Raw genomic sequence first — 24,736 nt, 5'->3', positions numbered from 1 at the left:
GCTCCTTTTCCCCCTGCGTGCGTACATCTAGAAATTCTTGTTTAGGTCAAACGCTGTGTAGAGAAACGGTGGGTCCGGAGAGGAAGTGATTACCCAGAAGTGAGCGTCTGCAGTGAGGCTGTGGTCCGGCAGGGAGGGTCGGCGAGACGGGGTCATCTGGCCGGAAAACCGACTGTGCTCTGTGAGCGACCCCAGCACAGGGCCTGGGCGCAGCCTCTTCCCATGGCCCTTGCCCACCCGTCGGCAGAGGAGGGCCCTTCCCAGCCTCCTCCTGACCCCCTCCAGCCCACTGGGCAGCTGAGTGGCAGCACAATTGCGGCCCCTCCCCAGGACACGGCCTCTGCTTCAACCCCCCTCCCCGGGGCCTCGGGGCTTGATGTCCCTGCCCCAGGGCAGTCTGTTCCCTCCAGCACGGGCCACCAGGGAGACCCTCTTCGGCTTCCTGCCCTGCCTGCCCCAGGCCTTCTCGCGTGCCCAGGGACGCCCGCAGACTGGAGCTCGGAGCTGCCACGTCTGGGACAGTTGCGAGGGCCTCTCCTTGCCAACCCCCCGGGCTCTCGGGCTCAAAGGTGAAACCAGTCACGGACCCACGCTCCCGAGCGGGCGCTGGGGGTTCAGACCCTGCAGCTGCTCCACTGACTGGGCTCGCGTGGGTCAGGCCACGAGGTGGTCTCGCACAGCACCCAGCCCCTGCTCCCCGTGGGACGGGAGGGACGGCTGTGGGGGACGCTGTCTCCTTCTCAGCGTCCTGCTTGCAGATGGCCAGGACGGGGCTGGTGTGCTTGTGGGTGTCCCAGGGGGCCTGAACAGGACATACGCGATCCCCGGGCTGGCCGCTTCCTGCCGGACCTTCAGCCAGACACCCGGCAGCCCCCTCAGGCCATCCTCGCCAGCACCCCTCCTGCGTCACTCGTGGTCCCGCAGGGGACGGCCTGCGTCCCCGCCAACTGCCGCTTGTGCTCTCAGGAATGAGGACACGTCCCCCGTGTCCTGGCCGTGCCGGCTCCTCACCTCTGTCTGTGCTGGCACGAGCACAGCCCCCGGCCTCTGGCCCTTGTCCCGGCCGTGCTCCCCCCGCCATCCTGCCAGGCCTCCATGTGTCCGATGGCATCAGGGCGTTCTGTCGATCTCCTCTTCCAGCTGGAACGTGAGTCTGTGACGCCGATGCCATCGCCGACGTGGTCTTTAGGGCTACGCTTCCTGTCCCTGTGCCCCCCTCTGTCTTTCCAGATCACTTGGATTTCTCAGAACACCGCTTTGTCCAGCATTTTACCTGCATCTCCACGTGTTTCCGGTGACTGCTTGAGGGGTCACAATACGCACCCTGAACCCTCCTGCACTCTCCTCGGGGTGTGCAGCTCCACTCGCAGCATGGAAACCCACGACCACGCGGGTCCACCTGCCGCCCTGCGAGCCCCGTCAGGCCCGTCGCGTGCGTCCGCTCTGGGAGCGTCATGGGTCTCAGAAGGCAAATGACTTGTTTTGCTTTAAACAGTCAGGCGTGCCGCAGACGAAGTAAGAACAGGAAGCGGTCTTCCACGCTGACCCGCGGACTCCGCTCTGGGCTCCACACGCCTCCCAGAGGCCGGGTCTTCCCTCCCGTCCCTCCCGGCCACCCGGGGCAGGGAGCGTGCCTTGGCGGCACCCAGTCCCCGACACAGGGCCCTGGCTCCCGGCTTCCATTTGAGGCGCCCGCTCACCGGCCCTGAGCCCTCAGGGCCGCTTCCAGACCCGCGTCCAGACCCACCTACCGCTCTCAGGACTCTCCCTTTCCCTCGGTCAGCACCACCCAATGCCGCGGGAGACACAGTTTCCTTCCCGCGCATGCTGTGTGGACTTCCCCGGGCTTCTTGCATCTGTGCAGTCGTGTCTCCAACCAACGTGGGGACGTCGCCAGCTGCCCCTCGTGCCGGGGCTCCGCACACATGCCGCCAGCCTCCGAGCTCTCCCCTGGGTGCCTGAGCTCTGCGCGGCCTGGGGGGGGGCTCTAGGCCCCACTCCGTGCCACCGTCACCCAGCCCCTCTGGGAAGTCCTTCATTTCACACACCGTAGTTTTCAGTTCTCGACTTTCCGTCTGCTTCTTTTCTCATCTCGTCGGTTTCTCTCCTGAGAGCTCTTCTTCTCATTCTTCAGGGCCTCAGTGCAGTCACCAGTCCCCACAGCTGCGCTGGGCTGGCCTGAGGATGGCCTCTGTCGACGATCGTTTCCCTCCAGGACGGGCCTGCCGTCCTGGCCCGTTGCTCCTCGTGTGGTTGGGGATCGTGCTGGGGCGCCGAGGGCGGCACGGTGTGGGGTGTGTGGCTCTTCGCGTCCCCTTGGAGCATGCTGCCGTGTCCGTGTATCAGCAGGTGAGAAGGTGAGACCCACAGGTGGGCTGTGCTGGGCCCTATCCACCGGGGGGCCCCCTTGCCTCTGAACAAACGCTACCCACGCGCTCACGGTGGGTTCAGCACTACCCACACGGCATGGAATCACTGCCCGACGTCCTCCCCTTACCGAGCAAAGAAATCGGACCGCCGCGGGCTGTCCCACCGCCCTCAGCCCTGGGTGAGCTCCTCCTCTGCCCAGGGGTGTCCCGGGCACTTAGCGCGGCCTGTGGGGGGAGAAGGGTTGGCCTGCAGGACGGCCTGACCTTCACCCAAGAACAGTGTTGATCCGTGAGGACACTGCGTGCTCGCTGCGGTGGGGCCACTCGACCAGCCGTCTGACGCTGCCTTCTACCCACAGCACACCACAATGTCACGCGTCCCCAGGTCTGCACCGGGCCGGCGCTCCGGGCACGGAAGCCGGCGTGGGCCAGGATTCCAGGTTCGATCACAGACATCGGCCAACGTGGTGACAGACTCTCAGGCGAGGCGAGAGGCAGAAAAAGCGCACAGGTACATACCCCACACACATGCCAAACTCCCACGGCGTCACTTTCTGATTTCCACTTACCAAACGAATACCTACAAAACAAAAGGAGAAACACGTATCAAAATTTTGCCTTGCTTTGTCAAAAAACTTGCAAGACTAAAGCATCCTGCTACCCAGCTAAGTAAAGCCCACTTCAGTGACCCCAGGACACCGTGGGTCAGGTCACAGACCCCATGGGCACTAAATGTGGGGAAGGTGGGCATAAGGGGGACCCCCTAGGTGCTATGTGTGTGGCCAGAAGCCCTGTCTGCCCAGGCCCTGCCCCACATACGGGGTCCCAGCCCATGCTCACAGCAGGCCAATCAAGAAATCTTTTAGGGGGGCACTTGGGTGGCTCAGTCGGTTAAGCGTCCGACTTCGGCTCAGGTCGTGATCTCACGGTTCGTGAGTTCGAGCCCTGCGTCGGGCTCTGGGCTGACAGCTCAGAGCCTGGAGCTGCTTCGGATTCTGTGTCTCCCTCTCTCTGCCCCTCCCCGACTCATGTCTGTCTCTTTGTCTTTCTCTCAAAAATAAATAAAAGTAAAAAATAAATCTCTTGGAAAAAGGAAACATAATAGTGGATATCTGGCAGTAAATAGTTTCTGTACATAGTCAAACACCATGGAATGTCATACCCTAGAATCAGAAAGCTCGAAGGGCACCCAGTACCCTGAGCACAGATTATCAGAAAGGGGACCCTACAAGGAAGGGCGGCCTTCACTGTGGAGTGCGTGCCCAGGCGCAGGCTGCTGCCCCCACGGAACGGAAATGGCCCCATTCCGCTCCCTGAACCTCCCAGAACAGAGGCAGGAGTCCGTGTCTGTGCATCAGCTCTCTTTTCAGTCAGTGCTCCGTCAACGCATCTGGGCCCCAGGCAACGTTCAAGGCGGACGTGGGTGGCGGGGTGCAGGCCGGGGCGGCTGGTGGCGGGCCCTGCGGGGGGCTGCTGCGTTTAGGACAAAACGAGGCTTGCATCGTCCACCGTCCGGAGGGAGCGGCCACGCAGCGCGCCCTGTGGCCCCAACCGTGACCCCCGCACCCCCCGCGGCCCTCTGGCATCTGCTCTGGGCGCTCTTTGAAGTGCAGGCTCTGTCCTCTCTCTCCAAGGGACATGGCAGAGGCGGCTTCCTCCGCAGGAAGGACCCCCTGAGCCTCCCCGATGCCGGTCCAAGTTTCTGGAGATAATCCTTTCTTCTTTGGGGGCCAGGAAGGTGGGGAGAGAAAGGGACGGCTGCACAGCCATCCTGACTCGCTACAAAGGGCCCTTGAGGAGTACTGCCAAAGTAAAGCACAGATAAAAGGATCGGAAAGCCGACGTGGTGGAAAGTTGATGCTGGGGGGCAGCTGGAGTGAAGTCACGGTCGGGGCTCCCAGGGTTCTAGCAGGTTCCAGCGTCCGAGACAGAAAGAGCCGCTGCAGCGAGACCCATCTTTAAAACCACTTAAACTCATGCAATAGCGGTTGCTGAACTCTAGCTGTCTCGTCACACGTCACCGGTTCCCGGGATGGTGAAGCCCCAAGAGCAAGAGGGCAGACACCCAAAGTCCCCACTGATGTGACCGGGAGACCCGCCTCCCTTGCAGAAGCCTCCCAGTACCCGGCTCCCTGCCCCACACCTGGGCTGTGTGCCCGGACTCAGACAAACTGACTTCACCGCGGACAAGGTCACCCAAGGGACCTCACCGGGCGGGGAGGGTCAGCAGTGGCACAGATGAGGCTCGTCAGTGGCAGTGACCACCCGTGTGATGTGACGTGACGCGACGTGACGAGATGGGTGCACGATCTCCGTGGCCTTCTCCCTGAACCCACAACCCAGCCCAGTTGCGAGAAGAGCGTCAGACGGGTCCCGACCCACAGCATCCCTGACCAGTCCTGTAAGCTGGGGGGTCAGAGACACTGTCCCAGCCCAGAGGAGCCTAAGGGGATGTGACGCCCAAATGTCCTGTGGCTCCTGGGGGAGGGGGATCCTGGGACAAAAGAGGTCAGTATCAGTCTGACAAGGAAGAGGTTGACAATACACGAAACTGGGTGTGGGGTGCCCAGGAGCTCCCCGTACTGTTCTGCATTCTGTAAACCTATAGTTCTTCCAAAGATGAAGCTTATCACATTAACAGGAAAAGCTGAAGTTGCTAGGCAGAAACCCAATCTGTGCCCGTCAGCCAGGAGAGCCGCATCCGGCCTTGCTGGGTCCTCAGCAGCGAACAAAACCGCGTGCGGCAGCCGCAGGCCGGGCCCTGGGAGGGACCACGCGGCTTCCTTCCACTGGACAGAACCTCTGGGGCCCTGGGCACTGTTCGAGGCACACAAACTCAAGTTCTCAGCAAGGACAGCACGGGCGCACGGTGGGCTCAGACGTGTGCACCAAGGCCCAGGCGTCTCAGGACCAGGAGGCATGGGCTCGGCAGTGGAGGGTGGGGGTGGGGGTGGGGGCGGGGCGGGGCGGGGGCTGCCTGCCGGCCACCTAATCTGAGGCCCCTTCTAGCTCAATCCGCTCCCAGGGCACCACCTCCTGTCTCTCCCTGACAGATGATGCTGTACCTGGTTAAACAGAACCGAGAGGTCATCTCTGCCCCTAACCACACAGTCTCAGGGGCGGGGACACCCTCACACCGCTCCTGTCCCAGAGCACCAGGAAATCAAAACCTGCTCCGGCCACACTCGATGGCTGGTGATGGAGAGGGGGCCTCCACAGCTGCTCAGCACCCCTGCACGTGTGTCCTTGGAAAGCCTGAGCCCTCACACGGGCTGGTCCTGCATCCCTATCGGGGGCCTGCCGGCCTGGGGACGCCCTGACTGCTGGCAAGCCCTGCAGGGGCTTGGGGCCCCTGGTGCTGAGCCGCTTCCCTAGTTCCTCCCGCAGAAAGAACGCAGTCCTGGGCCCAGTCACCTTTCGCGCACTAGGAAGGCCCGCCGGGCACCTGCCGCATCCCTCCCTCTACTCAGCAGAGGCACAGAAACACGGGAGCTCCCGCTTTACCTGCCTGCCGGCCAGCAGCACCCCAAAAAAGTGGAGGGAGTCACGCCCCCTGCTGCTGCCCGCCGCAGCCCAGTGGCTCCCAGTCCCACCTTCCTGGGGCTTGGGGCTCCCCTTCCCTATCAGGGGCTGCAAATCCTGGCCCCCAGGGCCCAAGAAACCCATTGGCGCCAGCCCAGGTCTTCACCGTGAGGCTGGGGGGGAGGGGGCGGCCGGGTAGATGGAGATATCACGAATCCTCACCTTAGATTTGCCCAACATGTGAAAACAGCATCTCTTAACTGCCCGGAACTGGAGCAGCGGAGACCCAAAATGAAGCAGCCGCGTGCCCTTGACAAAACACCCTGCTGTGCGGGGAGCACAGCCCCGAAGGCCGTCGTGAACACGGGGCCACGCTGGGTGCTGACGGCACAGGAAGGTTCTAGAAACACTTGCGGGTAAAATCATAAGGATGTGGAGTTTGGTAAAACACGGGGGACGTGGGGAGAGTCAGAGGCCCGGGTCTGCCCGGGTCCCGTCTGGTGGCTGAGCATCCCACGTGGGAGCGCTGCCTCAGCCCACAGCCCGCCCCACGCCTGACCACAGGCCACACGGATGCAGGACCTGGAGCTCTGGGAGAGGGCGCCCCGGAGCACGGACCCCACGGCAAGGGGCATGCCACCAGCTCGCCTGCGCCCCGGTCCCTCGTTCCTGCCCCCGCGTCCCCAGTCCCCCTCCCGCTACGCCTCCTGCGGCCACAACATAAGGACTTCACACGATCGGTGCTCCACTCCCCGAATCCGAGGGCTCGGGCCACCGATCTGCAGAGCACTGACCGCCTGGAAGGGAGCCACTCTCCCTACGACAAGATCTCCGGTCGCTGCCACCACAAAGTGGATTCAGCAGCTCCCACCTGACACGCGGTGTCAGGAACGAAGTCGGGAGAGCGGGCAAAGGGCAGTCACGGTTCCAGAACATGCCGGGTGCCACGTGAGGCTACCTGGCTCCGCCCCACGACAGCCACCTCGGGGGACTCCAAGTGCCACCGGGCAGGAGCAAACGTGGGCAGGCACGGGGCCGTGGTGCCTGTGGAGAAGCACCTAGTGCACCTGCCGGCACCTCCCTGCCTTGGGGGGAGGGGCTTCCCGTCCCCACCACCGGGCGCCAGCTGGACACCTGCAAGACGTTTTGCCAACAGCGTCCATGATCTGTGTATCTCACCTCAAAGAAATATTCTTTTTCCCCAACTTTAAATAAATGGGACATGCAAAGAACGGTCTGTGTCTAACCGTCATTTGGGGTGTCACGAAAAAGAAAGCCTGTTCCCCCCGAGTGGGGTCCTCACTCGGTAAGTTTTCAATGTCACTCTGATCCCAAAACTATCATCCGTCAGGGAAACCCGAGCCAAGGGTGGAGCTGGAAATACCTCGGAGGCGGAGGGCGCCTGAGTCCCGCCAGCCACCTCGCCTGGGTGCAGGTGCCCGTGAGCCCCACAAGGCCCCACATCTGTGCCACAGCAGCGTGCAGCTTGGCCGTGGACACTGGCATCACGGGCATGGTAGGTAAACCACTGGTCTCCACTGACAGATTTTGTTTTCTTTTTCACTTTTCACCTAAAACATCTCATGCACCATTTCTGAGAAAATGTAGTTTTATTTTATTTTGCACATTTTTTTTTTTTACACGTCCAAGGGAAGGAGAACAAAATAGCTTTTCCAATGAGAAAAATACAAGACTATTTTTGTCCACACATACCCAAAGTGGTTTTCAGAAATTTAAACATGGGGTTGATCCTCCTTGGCCACATTCTATGCCATGACTAGGAAATACTTTTCACAGTTCAACTTTCTCTGGTTGCCAGGCACGAGAAGGCACGCCCCAAGCCACGTGTCCCAGAGGAAGCGTGCCGCCCTCTCCGGTCTCTGCAGCGGGCGCTCGCGGTGTGGAACTCCAACCGCTAGTGTGGGACAGAGGGGCCCAGAACGCTCCCTTCTCAGGCGTGGTTTAAAATCACACGTCTCAAAACACAGCAGCCTCTGAAGACGTCGCAGGAAAAGCCAGCGGAGCGCCCCTCTGTTAGTAAACACCCCCGGGCCAGGAGACCGGGGGCAGGAGGGAGGCACCGGGGGCGTCGGACCTCCGGGAATCCCACGAGGGGAGGAGCAGACGGGCGAGAAGGACACCTCACGCCGCACAGCCGCTTTGCAGCTGCTTGAAGCAGGAGGCACGCGGGACGGTCCCCCGGACCCCGCGCGGTGTCAGCACATGCTGACAACAGTAACACGTCATCAGGAGGGCCCCGGGGGTGGGTGTGCAGGGTGACCGAGATGCATGGCCTTCTTTCCCGCAGCCCGGATTTGCAGGAAGGGCCTCCACATGCACACTAAGTGCTACCCATCCCTGCCTGACCCGGTGCAGTGCTAAGCGGGGTCACCCACAGCCAGGAACGGGCCGGACAAAAGTCCAGCCCAGACTCCACTCAAACAGGTGCGCACCTGCCCACAGGGAGCTGCGAGGGGCCCGCCGGACAGACCCCGGGCAACTGCCACAGCCCTGGGGTGACCGTTCGAAATCCACCTGCGAGACAGCACTGAAGGTCAGCTCCACGGGCACAGGAGCAGACTGTCTGGGTTGGAACCCAACCCTGGGAAGACCGCACAAGCTTTTCCATCCTGGGCCAGCGCCGCACAGACGGCTGGGCCACCGGACTACACTCTTCGCCCAGAGGACAGACGACTCCTCGGTCAGAACACCGCAACGGACGCCCCGGAAGCGCTTCACCCCCTCCGCGTCCACGCAGACGCGGATGTCCACGTCTAATTCAGGCAGGTCTACACAGACACCAACGCTCCGTGTCTGCTTCCTGTACGTCTGCACCGATACCCTCCCTCCCTCCCGCGCGTGCACACAGACACCGACGCTCTGCCCCGGCACTTCTCAGAAAGCTCTGGGTTTTCCTCTGCCAGGCGAGTCTTCCCTTCCTCTCGGGCCCAGCACCGGAAAGACGAGGGGGATCCCTCTGACCTGCTCAGACACCCCTCGGCGCCCCGGGGCCGCTCGACTTCAGTCAGCCTTTCCCGGACCACGGGCCGCCCCGGGACACGGCCTCTCGGTTCCCGCAGGCCTCCCCCAGCCTTCCCGCCTCTGTGGAGCTCCGCTGCTCCTCCGACGGCTTGGCCCGGGAGCCGGCTCCCCTGACCCCTCAGCGGGGCCAGCCTCATTGTGGCTCCTGGCACTACCTGGTAATGGTTCCTCCTGAACAAGGAAGAAGCTGGAAGAGCAGGAAAAGAAACAGCTTCCGAGTCAAGACCCCCCCCCCCGCCCCCTGCCCCCAGAGCACTCCCAGAAGCCCACACGGAGACCCTCCCTCCATCCACAGGACGCCCGGCCGCAGGAGGCTGACATCAGGGTCTCTGGGGTGGCCGTGCCACTCCCGACCGACTCGTGATTATTCCCAAAGAAGAAAGGCCCTGGGAACATGACTGACTGGCAACCAGCAGTTTCTGCTCCTGCCTAATTGGAATGGTGATGCTCCCCTGCACTCATGTGAGAAGAAATCTTGCTCCGTCTCCCCAGCTGGCTTGCTCCGCGGCCCGTGACATCCCCAGGACGCCGCGCTGCGGCACGGCTGGCCTGCAGGACTCCAGGGCTTCTGACTTACCAGATCTGTCCCACGTTGACCAGGGACATGTAGAGGACCCAGAGAGTGGCCATGAGCACCATGTTGGCACAGCCGGTGACCAGGACGAAAGACGAGACGCCCAATCCGAGGAGGGCGAGGGCGTCCAGGTTGGCGTTCATGTGCGACCAGTCCAGCAGCCAGAGCACGGTGGGCGCGTAGCTCACGGCGTCCCAGCCTCCCCGGCCCTGGAAGTACCGCCGGACGCTCTCCAGGTACGCCCGGCAGGGCAGCAGGCCGCGGTCGCCGATCAGCTGCTTGTTCTGGTGCAGAGCCACCAGGAACGCCACGACTGGAAGAAACAGGGCAAAGGACCGTGAGCAGGAGCACAGCTGCGTGTGTGCACCCGTGGGAGGGGGCGCGGCCGGGCGGGAAGATGAGGCCGGGTCTGGGCAGCGGCTTGGGATCAAAGCAGGGATGCGAGGGGTCTGAGCGTTTCTCACAATTCTGGGGGCCATGGTCTGGAGAAGCTATGGAACGCGTGAAACGTACACAAGCACACGCGGGCTGCGTCTCCTTGCACATGTGGTACGTGCGTGCACGAGACACGCCCCAGGCGAGTGGCCGGTTAGCAACCCCAGACCGCACTCCGCGTTTGTCGTCATCACACACCCCCGGACCACCCTGGGCCTGGAGCTCACGCTACAGCTCACGTGTAAGTCACGAGCACCGTGTTCAAACCGCTGGTTTCTGACAAGCCCCGCTCCTACAAGAGCACGTTCACATCCTCTGGACTTGAGCGTCTGCACGGAGACGCCACAGGATGGGGGAGAGAGCACGGCACCCCTGCCTGCACACGGGAAGGCGAAGGGGAGAGAGCCGGGTCACAGGTGGCCACAGAGCAGTTCCACGCAGACACCACGGGACCCGTGGACCCTCGACACGAGCTGCACTCTGTAAAAAGCTCCACAGTGCTGAATGTCCAGGGTGAGGACCACCGCGTCACGGGGCAGGGGTGAGACCGAGGGGGAGAACGGAGCACGGCGGTGGCGGTGGCTTAGTTGCCGGTTTTGCACACACTGGCTAAGGCTCCCGGTGTCACGTTCAGGTTGGGACCGCGTGCGACCCTAGTCTAGGGTCAAACCAGCAGCAATCAGCTAAAGCGTCTGAAGGGAAGTAAGGAGGAAACAGCACGAAGGCCAGGAGACCCCGGGAGCACACTCGCAGGGACGTGCGCCACACAGAAAGTGGGATTCTAGTACTTGGAGACTCAGATTAAGTCCCGTGGGACGGCAAATAAAATTGTAAACAATTCTACATAATGAGTCAGTACAGATATAAAAATGGAATCCTAGAAGATGCTCAATTAACCAAAGAGAAGGCAGGAAATGAGAAAAAAAAAGAAACAACAGAAGAAACAAATAGAAAACAACTAGCCCCACGGTAGATTTTAATCTGTCACTCTAAATGAGAGTATTCTAAACTCAGCAGTAAAGACAGAAATTGTCAGACTGGAGAAAAAAGCAGGACCTAAATCTATGCTATCTACAAGAAATCCACTTTAATTTTTTTAAGTGTTTATTTTTGAGAGAGAGAGAGAGAGAGAGAGAGAGAGAGAGACAGACAGAATGAGAGAGAGGGAGACGCAGAATCGGAAGCAGGCTCCCCACTGTCAGCACAGAACCTGACTCAGGGCTCCTGAGAGCCACCAGATCATGACCTGAGCCGAAGTCGGACGCTTAACCGACCGAGCCACCCAGGCTCCTCCAAGAAATCCACTTTCAATATAAACACGTAGGTAGGTTAAAAGTAAATGCATAAAAAAGATACATCACAAAAACATTAATCAAAAGAGAGCTCATGGCTGTATTAACATCAGACAAGAAATGTAAAAACAATAGTACGAGGGACAAAAAAGGACACTGCAGATGATAAACGATCAACACATAGACACAACAGGATTAGATGTGCGTGAACCTACCAACAAAATTTACGTGCTTAAACTGACCTCACTTACTACAATCAAGTATATGCTCTATACACGTATTCATTGACTTGACCTAACACATACTGATCGCTATATGTATAAAAAAGCAAGACACGCCAATGTGACATCTTTAGAACACTCTACCCAACAGCAAAATAGGTATTATTTTCAAGTATATGTGGAACATTCACTAAGACACTCCATGCTGTGAGCCATGAAGCAGATAAAACATAAAGAAAAGAGCTAAACTCTAAAAAACATGTTTCCAGCACAGACAGAATTAAACTAGCAGTCAGCCACAGGATGTTATCTGGAAACACACCCAAATCTTTGGATATTATACCACACACCTCTAAATAGAGGTTTTAAAAGCACAAGCAAGGGGCACCTGGGTGGCTCAGTTGGTTGAGCATCTGACTTTGGCTCAGGTTATGATCTCACGGTTCATGAGTTTGAGCCCCGTGTCGAGCTCTCACAGCTCAGAGCCTGGAGACTGTTTCAGATTCTGTGCCTCCCTCTCTCTGCCTCTCCCCCACTCACGCTCTGTCTCTCTCTCCTTCAAAAATAAACATTAAAAAAAAAAACCACACAAGCAAAATTATAAGATTTATTTTATTTTTTTTAATTTACATCCAAATTAGCATATAGTGCAACAGTGATTTCAGGAGTAGATTTCTTAGTGCCCCTTCCCCATTTAGCCCATCCCCCTTCCCACAGCCCCTCCAGGAACCCTCTGTTTGTTCTCCATATTTATGGGTCTCTTCTGTTTTGTCCCCCTCCCTGTTTTTGTATTATTTTTGTTTCCCTTCCCTTATGTTCATCTGTTTTGTCTCTTAAAGTCCTCATAGGAGTGAAGTCCTATGATTTTTGTCTCTCTCTGACTAATTTCACTGAGCATAATACCCTCCAGTTCCATCCACGTAGCTGCAAATGGCAAGATTTCATTCTTTTTGATTGCTGAGTAATACTCCATCGTGTATATATTCCACATCTTCTTTTCCATTCATCCATCGCTGGACATTTGGGCTCTGGAAGCACCACTTCAAGGAAAATTTATAGTCAAGTGCTCATGTCAGAAAGACAGAAAGTCTTGGGGCACCTGGGTGGCACGGTCAGTTACGTGTCCGACTCTTGATCTCAGCTCAGGTCTTGATCTCGCAGTTGGTGGGATCGAGCCCCGTGTCAGGCTCTGTGCTGACAGCGCAGAGCATGCTTGGGACTCTCTCTCTTGCTCTCTCTCTGCCCCCTCCTGCACACGTGTATGCACACACACATGCTCTGTCTCAAAATAAATAATAAATTTAAAAAAAAAGAAAAAAGAAAGATAGGTCTCAAATCTAAAGTTCTACTTTATCGGGGCGCCTGGGTGGCGCAGTCGGTTAAGCGTCCGACTTCAGCCAGGTCACGATCTCGCGGTCCGTGAGTTCGAGCCCCGCGTCAGGCTCTGGGCTGATGGCTCGGAGCCTGGAGCCTGTTTCCGATTCTGTGTCTCCCTCTCTCTCTGCCCCTCCCCCGTTCATGCTCTGTCTCTCTCTGTCCCAAAAATAAATAAAAAACGTTGAAAAAAAAAAATTTAAAGTTCTACTTTATCAAAAAAAAAAAAAAAAAAGCAAATTATACACAAAACAAGCAGGAGGAAAGAAATCTTTAAAAACCTAAGAGTGGAGATCAATGAAATTGAAAACAAGAAAAAAATAGAGACAGTCAGTAAAACAAAAGCTGGTTCTTTGAAAAGATGAACATAATTGATAGACCTCTAGCCAGACTAATGAAGAAAAAGAGAGAAGCAGTATCAGGAACAAAGAAGGGAACATTGCTACTGGTCCCACACACGTTGCAAAGATAATCAGGAATATTACAATCTCTTGAGGACCATAAATTCAGCAACTTAGATAAGACAGACCAATTACTGGAAAGACACAAACTACCAAAACTCACAAAAGAAGAAACATGGGTACTAAATCACAACCGCAGGCCAGAAATGCAACACGAGTTCAATACTCAGAAATCAATCAATGTGATTCCTTGCACTAACAGACTAAAGAAGAAAAACCATGTGATAATATCAACAGACACACAAAAAAGCACGTGACAAAATTTAGCATCCACTCATGATAGAAACTTGGAGCACATCAGGAGCAGAAGGGAACCTCATCAGCTTACACAGCGGCTACGACAAACCGACAGCCAAAACCAGACTTGGCGACGGGTGCTTCAGTGGTTTCCCCTGAGGGTCTGGAACAAAACAAGGATATCTCACTACCCTGCTCAATGGCGTGGAGGAAGTCCTAGTTCATACGGTGAGGCAAGGAAAAGAAGTCAAAGTCGTAGACTGGAAAGAAAGAAATAAAACTGTCTCCATTAACGCTTGATACGATTGTCTACGTAGAAGATTTTTTTTTTTTAATTTTTAACGTTTATTTATTATTGAGAGACAGAGACACAAAGAATGTGAGCAGGGGAGGGGTAGAGAGAGGGGGAGACACAGAATTCGAGGCAGGCTTCAGGCTCTGAGCTGTCAGCACAGAGCCGGACGCAGGGCTCAAACTCACAAACCGCGAGATCATGACCCGAGCCGAAGTCAGTCGCCCAACCAGCTGAGCCCCAGAAGATTTCAAAAAATATACAAAAAAACCCCTCTTGGACCTAATGGATGAGTTTATCAGAGTCACAGAATACAAGGACCATACGTAAAAGTCAGGTGTATTCCCATAGGTCAGCAATGAACCGTAATCTGAATTTTTTTAGTTACAATGAATAGCAAGGAACCCTAAAAAAGTGCACAGCTATAGCTCTAACGAAATACATGCAGAATCTGTATACAGATTCAAACAAAAATTGATGAAAGGAATCAAAGGTTTAAAAAAATGGAGAGAGACATCGTGTTCGTGGATTGAAAGATTCAGCATTACGAGGATGTCACTTCTCTCCAGCCCGATCTACAGATTCAATGCACTCGCAGTCAGAATATCCAGCAAGCTCTGCTGTGGATATTGACGAGCTGATTCTCAAATGAATATGGAAAAGCAAAGGACCTGGAATTGCCAGAAGAGTTCTGAGAAAGCGCAAAATTGGAGGACTCCTAGTACCCAATTCCAAGAGTTACTGCAAAGCCACAGCAGCCAAGACGGTGTGGTACTAGCAAAAGGAGAGACACAGAGTCAACGGAACAGGACCGGGGGTCCAGGCACAGGCCCACACAGATACAGCCGGCTGATGTCTGATGAAGGTGCAAAGAGTGTTTAATGGAGAGAGACGGTCTTCTCGACAGATGGTGCTGGAGTGAATACTTGACCATGCGCAAGAGCACGAACCTGGACACACGTCTCACACTTGGAACAAAAATCTGCTCACAAAAGACCCCAGACTAGATGTAATCTGTGGCTTGGGTGTGGCAAGGGGGTTTCGGACACAACACCAGAAGCGTGACCCGTGAAAGGAAACCACAGGTACGCTACCCTGTCAAATGAAAACCTTCCACTCTGTAAATGATACTGTAAAGAGAACGAAAAGACAGGCCACAGGTTGGGAAAACATTTACAAAGCGCATAAAGCACCTGATAAAGGACTTGTATCCAGAATATTTAGAGTACCGTTAAAACTCAACAATATGGAAACAAACAACCCAATTTTTAAACTGGGCAAAGAATGTGGACACTGAAGTCACCCGTTTCACACAAGTAAGATACACAGATGGTAAATAAACACAGAAAAGATGCTCAGTATCATTTATTGGGGGAAACGCCTGTTAAAGCCACAACACAACATCACCCCTCACCTACCGGGACAGCCAAAGCCCAAACACTGAAAATGCCAAATGCTCCGGAACATCCAGAACAACGGACGTCCGCTGCTGGGGAGAAGGGAAATTGGGTGCAGCCACTCTGGGCGACGCTGGCAGTTTCTTATAAAGCCGGACAGAGCACAGGACCCAGGAATTATATCCTTACGTGCTCGCCCACGTGAACTAAAGACATCTGTCGACACAAAACCCGCACCCGGGCGGAGCACACAGGAGTTGGGTTCATAACTGCCACCGTGGGAAAGAGCGGAGACCCCCCCACCCCCGGCGTTGGAACGCGGAAACGGGTGCGGCACGTCCCGTGTGCGAGTCCCGTGTGCTACGGGGCAACACGGGAGGGAAGACCGGGAGCTGCCGGCTCCCCCAGCCGCTCGGGCGGAGCGGAAGCGCCCTTTGCAAAGTACCGGAATCCAGAGCCCAGGGCCACATCCCGCGGGATCCCGCGGACTCTAGCTGAGGCAGAACTGCAGGGCAGACCGCGGACGACAGCGATGGCCCAGGGGCCGGTGGCCGAGGCAGCGGTCTGCGCGCACAGGGGCGTCTGGGGGAGACCAACGTCCAGGCCCGGGGTGACGGATAAGCGTGCATTTGTCAAAACCCAGAGAACCGCGTGTCACAGAAAATGAGCTTTAATGTTTACAAACTAGCAAAACAAGACGGCCTGGAGGTCAGGGGACGTCAGGACGGAACGCAGACCGTGCCAAATGACTGGGACTCCACGACGCTGAGTGCACGGGGCGGGGAGGCGGGAGGAAGGCTGCCCTAAGGAACTCTGGAAAAGGTGCTGAGCAAAAACCGTGGGGACAGAAGGCAAAGGAACGGTCTGTGAACACCTGCGTCTGGTCGGTTTCTCTCACGGAGGAGAGCAACTGCGAAACCGCTTTGCAGGTGCACGGAGCTGAGAAAACAGATCCGCCAGGCGGGTGGTGGCCCGGACCTCACAGCAGGGGACGAGGAAGCTCGGAGGAGCGAGGAAGCAGGGGCGCCCGCACCCCGCGAACCGAACCAGGCCGGCATGCGAACCGAACCGAGCCGGCAGCGAGCCGCCGGCGCCGATACACGTCACCCTCCGCGGAGATTGAGACGCACGCGCAAGGAACCGGCCGGATGCGCGTGAGCACGTGCACACCTGACCCGCTCCTTCCGGAAGCAGCAGCACCGCTCTAGTGACAGCACTCCCGGCTCCCGACGCCACTCTCCGGTGAAGAAACCACAACTGGAGAAACGGCTGGTTGTCGGGCCGGGAACAGACGGGGGCCGGCAGCAGTGTGCGGCAGCGGCGGTCGGTCCCGGCGCACCGGGAACGGGGCACAGGGACACACGTGAGGCACGCGGGACCGTCGGCACCGCCAGAGCCGGACAACCCGAAGCCGCGATCAGGAACAGCCTGCGCCCATAACCGGAAGCGCACCTAACTGAGGAGAGGAATGGAGGAGCTCCAAATGATACATGGACAGGCGCTGGTGGGGCTGCTGGGGGGGCTGGGGCCTCCCTCCCCTGGGGTCGCCAGGCCCAGAGACCGGCTTCCAGAGGACAGAGAAGGGACGGGAAAATGCACCCGACACAGGACACACCCGGAAACACACCTTCACCAGGTGATCCAGGTCAGCATCACCTGCGGGGAGTCGTGAGGACTCAGGCACCCGATCTGGTGACGAGAAGGGCACCTCCCCCCCATGACCCGTCTCATCACAAGAAACACCAGATCAACCCAGCGTGAGGGACACTACCAAATAAGTGACCAGAACTGCTCAGAACTGTCAAGGCCATGAAAAGTCAGGAAAGGCCGGGAGACTGCCACAGACCCCAGGGGACAAAGCAGACGAGGCAGCGTGTGCAGTGTGGCCCAGGAGGGGCCCTAGGACTGGAGGACTCTGGTGGGAAACCCCAATAAAGTCTGGAGTAGGCTTAATAGTTGTTTTTCTTTAATTGTCTTGAAAACCCGCTCTATGTGGCTCACCGCGGTGGGAAAAGAAGGGAGTCCTGACCCCTGACAGGACGGGGGCCGGCGGGGGGGGGGGGGTGGCGCTGGTGGTGGAAGGGGCCAAAGTCACCTGAGGACAAAGGCCCGCCGCCCCCAGCCACAGAGAGCACACCAGCTCTCTTCTCCCTCACCTGCCTCCACCCAGGGCAGGAGCCGCCCAGTCCACATGTCCTGGACCCTCGAGGCCACATTCACCGGTGCTCCCCCAGGTGGAGCCCGGGCCCCTGCTCCCCCCCATCTCTTCCCCGGCCCGTTCTAGAACACTGGGGCTCCTCTACAGAGGGGCCTAATTAGCAGAGAGGCACATGCTTCCTCCCAGGAACCACAATTCACACTCCACTGCCACGAAGGAAAACAATTTGGGCTCACCAATGAGCTTTAGAATTTCTTTTTCTTTTTTTTTTTAAGTAATCTTTATGCCCAACGTGGGGCTCAAACTCACAACCCCAATACCAAGAGTCAGATGCTGCACCGACTGAGCCACCAGGTGCCCCTGGTCTCACCAATTAGTTTTAAAAAGCAATTCTAGGGGCGCCTGGGTGGCGCAGTCGGTTAAGCGTCCGACTTCAGCCAGGTCACGATCTCGCGGTCCGTGAGTTCGAGCCCCGCGTCGGGCTCTGGGCTGATGGCTCGGAGCCTGGAGCCTGTTTCCGATTCTGTGTCTCCCTCTCTCTCTGCCCCTCCCCCGTTCATGCTCTATCTCTCTCTGTCCCAAAAATAAATAAAAAACGTTGAAAAAAAATAAATAAATAAAAAGCAATTCTAAGCAAGAAGCATAGGAAAATTCTTACCTTACCTATCAGGAAACAATGAACATAACTTGGATTCCTATTTCAGAAAAGGAAACCCATTTCAATTTCCGCTCCTGTTACAGAAATGGCTATGTAGAAAGAAGCTAAAATTTCAAAATACCATAACATCTCAAAGCTAAACCAACCAACTGAACCTAGAAAGGCTTAGTCAACCCCCACTGCAGCCCAGGAAGGCAGGAGTCAGCCTCCCACCCCCAACCCAGGAAGACAGAAGACAGCCCCCCATCCCCTAGGGTGGGGAGGGTAACCAAGAGAATGATCTAGAAGTGACCAGACTACCTAAATATGCATTATCAAGGATGTCTTAAAATGTTTTCTTTAAAAAACAAAAAGCAAAAATTTTCTCTCCCATTCAGATGAATCTCTAGAAGATTATAGCAGAACCATCCCCCAAAATGCCATTCTCCGCTGGCTGGTTCTTAATGACCGTGGTCACACTGCGGGTCTTGGCACAGAAACACCCAGGGCTTTTTCTTGACAGGCGGGAGCCGTAGACAGCTCAGAAGCGGTGGCGGTACCCGCGTCTGAAACAACCTGGAGGCGTTTCACAGAGAATCTTGTAAAGTCAAGGGAGCATCTAGTTAGAATCTGAGCAGCCTGGAGGACAGAGAAGAGCTCGCTTCCGTGATCTCTCAGAAAGAGTGAAATCTTGGGGGGCGCCTGGGTGGCTTGGTCGGTTAAGCGTCCGACTTCGGCTCAGGTTATGATCTCACGGTCCGTGGGTTCGAGCCCCGTGTCGGGCTCTGTGCTGACAGCTCAGAGCCTGGAGCCTGCTTCCGATTCTGTGTCTCCCTCTCTCTCTGCCCCTCCCCCGTTCATGCTCTGTCTCTCTCTGTCTCAAAAATAAATAAACGTTAAAAAAAATTTTTTTAAGAAAGAGTGAAATCTTGGAACAACACAAAATGATGAGGGATTTCTTTTGGTTCCGTTTTCCTTCCTCGAAATTTCCAAAGAACAGCTAAGAGTTCTGGAAGCACGATGCACGTGCCGGCCTCGCTGCCTCCATCCAGCTCGCTCTCGGGCGCCGGCCGTGCTGCTAGAGCCCAGGTGAGGCCTCAAGCATCCCGAGAAGGAGCGCAACAAGCTACTGCCTTTATTTCTTATTTTAAAGAGAGAGTGTGGGCGGGGAAGGGGCAGAGAGAGCGAGAGAATCCCAAGCAGGCTCTTTGATCAGTGTGGAGCCGGATGTGGGGCTCCATCCCATGACCCTGGGACCACGACCGGAGGCGAAATCAAGAGTCGTGTGCTCAACCGACCGGGTCTGCCAGGTGCCCCGCTACCGGTTTTAGAAAGTTCCGACGCGCCTCGCGGTACTCAAGGAGTTGAGTTGTTCGGGGGCAAGAGGAGAGCTCTGCCTCATGTAATCGAAGTAAGGGAAGCCGACAGAGCAAGTGCCCACACGTTCACGACGAGCATGAAGTGGGTAAAGCAAAAGCAGGAATTAGAGTTGGACCAAAACCAGCCTTGAGACCCTTTAGAAGCAGGATTTTCAAAGACATGTCATTCCAGGGACTCCCCGGTAAGGGTGTGGAACTAAGGAGGTGTGCTGTCTGCTCACAAGTGACAGTCCCCTGTGCCCAGCACTCAGAGCCCCCTCTGGACGCTCAGCTGGCCAGGGCGTTCACATCTTCTCCATCACACCCTCACGTGGCTTCGTGAAGCAGCTTCTCCAGCCAAGTGGGGAGGCTTCATGGGGCAGGGGGTCCCTGAACGGGGCACGTTTGAGACCCACTGGGATGTCCAGACAGACGTGGGCCTAGAGGCAGCAGACTGGGCAGGGTCAGAGGACCAGCCCAGAACTAGGGCAGGAGTCTCAGAACGAATGAGCACAGAGTCCCCTGAGAAAGAATGAGCAAGGGACACTCATGCAGATACGCCGATAAATCACAAGGACCCAGAGCGAAGATGGCAAGGCAGCAGAGACTCTAAAAACTCGCAGAGGAAAACACAAGTTACTCAGATGCTGCCGGGGAGGAAGAAATGCTGATTTGGCCTTGGTCCTGGGGTCGGGAACTTCCCGAGTGCGGGGACCGAGAGGAGCGTCTGCTGTTGTGTATGTCAAGCCCCTTTCAACCTGACCTGGGTTCCCACCAACCAGGTGACCCTTGGGGCTTGGGGGCTGGTGGCCGGGGGACCCAACCTGTGATTAGCAGGTGGGAGACCGAGCTGATCACCCAGGACCGATGATCTCATCAACCACACCTGTGTCGCGGGGCCTCCACAAAGACCCCAAGGGAAGGGGCTCGGGAGCCTCCGGGCAGGTGAAAGGACACACGGAGGTGCCGGGAGGGTGGTGCCACCCCTCCCCCCCGCAGGGCCTGGAGGCTCCGAGCCCCTTCCCCACCCCTTGCCCTGTGTGCCTCTTCCAGCCCTGTTCCCGAGAGTCCTATCCTTGACGATGGACCAGTAAACATGAGTGAGGGTTTCCCTGAGTTCTGTGAGCCGTTCTAGCAAATTATGGAGGCTGAGAAGGGGGGGGGCGGTGAGAACCCCGACTTAGAGCTGGTGGATCAGAAGCACAGGTGACAGTTTGGATTTGTGACTGGCATCGGAAGAGGGGGTGGTCTCGTGGGACTGGGCCCTCAGCCCGGGGGTCTGCATAATGCCGGGTGAGAGCGTGTCAGAACTGCTTGTGAGGGAAAACCCCCACGCACTCGAGCCCAGAAGCGTGTCAGCAGAAAGAATGAAAGTGTTTCCCGTTAGGCATCTGGGAAAGAGCAGGGGTCAGACTATGTGAAGACTTCTCATCATCAATCCAAAAAGTTCTGAGAAAACTTGCTTTGACTGGGAATCACAGAGCCAGGCAAATGAGTAATTCCCAGGGGTGTACGAAAGACACAGGAAGTTCACCTCCAAATCCTTTCTTGAAAAGTTTGGGGTAAATTCCAGCAAAAAAGAGAGACTAAAAAGAAAAAAGACGGTGACATGAGGTCTGAAAAATTGGGAACACAACCAGGAGAGAGTCGGGGGCCTCTTGGGTGGGTGGCTGGTATCCTGAGTGTCCACACCAAAGGGCTGGAAGCGGCGGGGGATGGGGGGAAGGGAGGGGGACACGGCTGGAAAAATATCCCATGGGGACAAAAAGCAATGACAGAGACAATCGGCAAAGAGTCAAGGAAGTCCTGTGAAACAGGATAGAAGCAGAAACAAAACAGTGTCCTTCCTGCAAGCTCACAGGTGGGCTAACGACCTGCGGTACGCACTCTCGTCAACGTGCAGAGGGTGAAGCGCAGGACAGGGGTCAGTCACTTAGCCTTGTGGCGGGTCAGCGGTCCCCAAGAGCTATTATAAAACTCAGCGTCAAGTGAAGTGTGTGGACAGCCCCCCATGGCAACCGGCATCGTGAAAAACCCTGGGACTTCGGGAACTTTACCGAAACCTTCTGGAAAAAGACCAGTGCGGGATGGGTGCCCACTTGCCCGGGGCCATTTCAGCCACGGAACCTCGTCCCTGGAAGATGGGAAACCAGTTCCTTCATACAGCTGGAAAACACTGATTCTACCCCAAATAAGAGAAAAGATGGGGGGAAATGCCTCTGTCAAAGCCAGCGGGTGTGTGCTCAGCACCGGGCTTAAAACGTCGGCCTGACCCAGTAGCTCGGAACCGCCTCGCTCGCGCTGCAAGACAGACCTGCCAACGGAGATCAAAGGCGGCCCCGCTCATCTGAAAGCCTGAGCCTGGTGCTCTCAAGCTGTGCTCCCTGCCAGCGAAGCCACCAGGGTTTTCCCACCGTTACAGGCCCCCTTTTAAACGTCTATTAAAGCTTCCTCGGGTAACAGCGTCTCCACTTTCTGCTAAGTGACAGCTCGAACACACAGAAGGACTGTTTAATCCTGTAGAGGATAAAGCAGCGCCAGCAAGAACTATTTTTATAGTAACTTAAAAGAGAGGAAGGCGTGGCTGAACGCGCACGCTGGCGACCCCACGGTCCACAAATCGCCCCAGGGTGTTGGGTCACCACTGTGCCCCGAGAGACGGGAAACCCAGACTCGTCCTCCTAGGGCGCACCCCACTCCCCAGTGTTCCTGCCGTGGGAAGGAAGAGCGAGATGCTCAGAGCCCATGGCGCAGTGGAGGCGGGCCAGGCCAGGGACCAGCACCCTCTGGATCCTCCTGGAAGAGAGCCAGTCTGCTCAGCCGGGCCATCTCAGTCTGGGACTCCCCCCGTCTCCACCGTTCTCCCCCCACACCCACACTGGTTTGAGAATCTGAGTGTGGGCTCATCCTGCATCTATCTCCCCGTGTAGACTCCTCCACTTCCCGCAGGCTCAGATGGCTTGTGCCCCTTCTGGGTATAGGGACAGGGGCAGGGAGGTGTGCTCGGCGCCTGGGGCAGGGCTGCTGAGGGCTGGGCTGGGCAGTTCTGGGCCCGGTCAAATGTGGATCTTCCCAAACCCTGCAGGTGAGGCGGAGGCTCAGGCTTCACCTGCCACGGTGCAGAGGCCTCCCCAAAGCCACGGGAGCAGAAGTGAGGCCTTGGGCCCAGCACGACCTCCTCGGCTGTGCAGGGGCTGCCTGGGGCCTAGGTGCGGCTCCTGAGTGGGGGGCACAGCATGGGAAACATTGAGGTCAGGCGACTGGGCCGGCACAGCTAGCGGGCGGGAGCTCTGCAGGGGCACCCCTCGGCCCATCTCCTGGGAGTGGGCGCCCCCCAACACTGCCCAGGCTAACTGGGGAACCCAGCTCCCGGTGCGGATAGAGGTCAAGGGGGACCAGGTAAGAACTCACTTGCCAGCACTCTTGCTCCTCCAACTCCACCCCATCGGACCTCACCCAACCTGGCTGGGAGGAGGGGTGCGGAGGGGGAGCTCGGTGTATCCCCCTGAAGGGATGCCTGTGGGAGCTGTGTGGGGAGAGGAGCGTCCTGGGGGCCTGGGGAGCGTCCCAGGGAGAGGGGTGTCGGGGGAAGAGCCTCCCGTGGGGAGAGGTGTCCCAGAGGAGCAAGGCATCGGGGTGGGGGCGTGGAACTGTCCTGGGGTGAAGAGTGTCAGAGGAAAGGGTGTCAGGGGAGGAGCGTCCTGGAGGAGGGGGTGATCCAGGGGAGGGGTGTGGGAGGGGAGGGGTGTCAGGGGAGGAGGGGTGTCCCGGAGGAGGCAAGAATGTCAGGGGAGGGGTGTCAAGGGAAGGCGGTCTGGGTAAGGAGCGTCCTGTGGGGAGGGGTGTCCCAGGCAGAGGGGTGTCAGGGAAGGCACATCTCTGGGGAGAGGTGTCCCAGGCGGGAGGGGTATCAAGGGAGGGACGTCTCAGGGGAGGGGGTGTCCCGGGGGAGGGGTGTCAAGGCGGGCCCGAGGAGGGGCGTCTCGCGGGAGGGGTGTCAGGGAGGGAGGGGTGTCAGGGGAGGAGCGTCCCGAGGGGAGGAGTGTCCCAGGCAGAGGGGTGTCAAGGGAAGGCAGCCCCGGGGGGGGGGGGGGGCGTCAGGGGAGGAGCGTCCCGTGGTGGAGGGGTTTCAGGGCAGGGGCTTCAGGGGAGGGACATCTCGGGGAAAGGGTGTGGGGGGGGAGGGGTGTCCGGGGGGGGGGGGGAGGGGTGTCCAGGGAAGGCGACCCAGGGGTGGGGTGTCAGGGAAGGGCCGTCCCGGGGGAGGGGTGCCCCGGGGGAAGGGGTGTCCAGGGAAGGCAGGCCGGGGGAAGGGTGTCAGGGGAGGGACGTCCCGGGGAGGGAAGCGGGGGGCACCGTCCCGGGGCTGGGGGCGTCCTGGGGCGGTGGAGGTGTAGGCGCGTGCGCACAGGGGCAACAGTGACCGCAGCCCCGGGCTCCGCGGACTCACAGTAAATGAAAGCGAGGGCCCTCAGGAGCACGATCCTGGTCAGCCAGAAAGTGCCCGTGCGGAGGTGGGCCGGGCAGCCTGTGGGGTCGCGCCCTGACTCCGGCGGGGTCTCAGGCTCGGGGCCCGAGTTCCCCGCCTTCCGCCTCCTCAGCGTCTCCTCGGGCGCCGCCATCGCGGGGCCGCCAGTGCGCGTGCGCGGGGAGCGCCTCGGGCCCGGACGCCCCGCCCACACTGGGAGGCCGCGGCTGGCCGCGCTTAGGGGCGGGGTGCGCGCTCCAGATCCGGGCGCGCGCGCGCCCCACAGGGCGCACGCGGCGCTGCGGCGGAGAGGGCGCGGCCCGGGGTGGGTACCTGGGACCACCTGAGTGTACTCCTCCTGGAGAGGGGCTGAGCATTCGCTCATTCATCAGCTCCCGGTGCACTTTCCGGACCTAGGCGACTGCCCTCATGGACCCTCACTCTAGGGTTGTTGGAAAGCTTGGGTCTGGCCAGGCCCAGGGTGGGCCTGGTCAGCGTCCCTGTGAGCGGCAGAGGCCCCTCGTGGGTCCCGCGCTCCCTCGACGCGCCCCCGCGGTGTATGGAGTCGTATGCCGGCAGAGGAACGGTTGGAGGGGTGGCTTCACCCCAGGGCTCCCGGCTGCCACGGCTCAGGGTGTGTGGGCAGGTGTCCCACAGGTGTCCCTTTCCCAGCCCCTCATCTCCACTCTCCGAGGAGGATGTTGTTGGGATGACAGGCACACAGCTAGCCAGGGGCGGCACAGGAAGCGGCTGCATCCTGAAATCCGGCTGGATCCTCGAGCTCAGGTCAGCAAAACCCCCTTATGCGGCCGCACACTCCTACCAGCTCTCAAGACTGGACCTCCAGCCACTGGGGAAAGTGGGGCACCGGGATTCACAGGAAAGAGGAACTTACCCAC

The 24,736-nt window shown here is 57.9% G+C and overlaps 1 protein-coding gene across 3 annotated transcripts in view; it reads right to left on the bottom strand.

Annotated features, from left to right (window-relative positions):
- LMF1 (lipase maturation factor 1) overlaps positions 1–24,034 on the bottom strand; it is an 89,981-nt gene extending 65,947 nt beyond the window's left edge. The window contains exons 1-3 of one of the 3 annotated variants that reach the window (XM_058711413.1): positions 23,820–24,034; positions 9,511–9,820; positions 2,939–2,949 (exon numbers count right to left, since the gene is read on the bottom strand). In XM_058711413.1, the coding sequence (XP_058567396.1) occupies positions 2,939–2,949; positions 9,511–9,820; positions 23,820–23,991 (493 nt within the window). In that variant the 5' untranslated portion in view covers positions 23,992–24,034. Of the gene's footprint in view, positions 1–2,888; positions 2,950–9,510; positions 9,821–23,819 lie in introns of all 3 variants that reach the window. The other 2 variants (XM_058711412.1, XM_058711411.1) reach the window with 2 other exon arrangements.
- Between the last annotated feature and the right edge of the window lie 702 nt (positions 24,035–24,736).

This window comes from Neofelis nebulosa, chromosome 18 (genome assembly GCF_028018385.1).
Source record: "Neofelis nebulosa isolate mNeoNeb1 chromosome 18, mNeoNeb1.pri, whole genome shotgun sequence".
In the NCBI taxonomy this organism is placed as follows: domain Eukaryota; kingdom Metazoa; phylum Chordata; class Mammalia; order Carnivora; family Felidae; genus Neofelis; species Neofelis nebulosa.
This window is presented reverse-complemented; position numbering and strand designations above follow the sequence as displayed.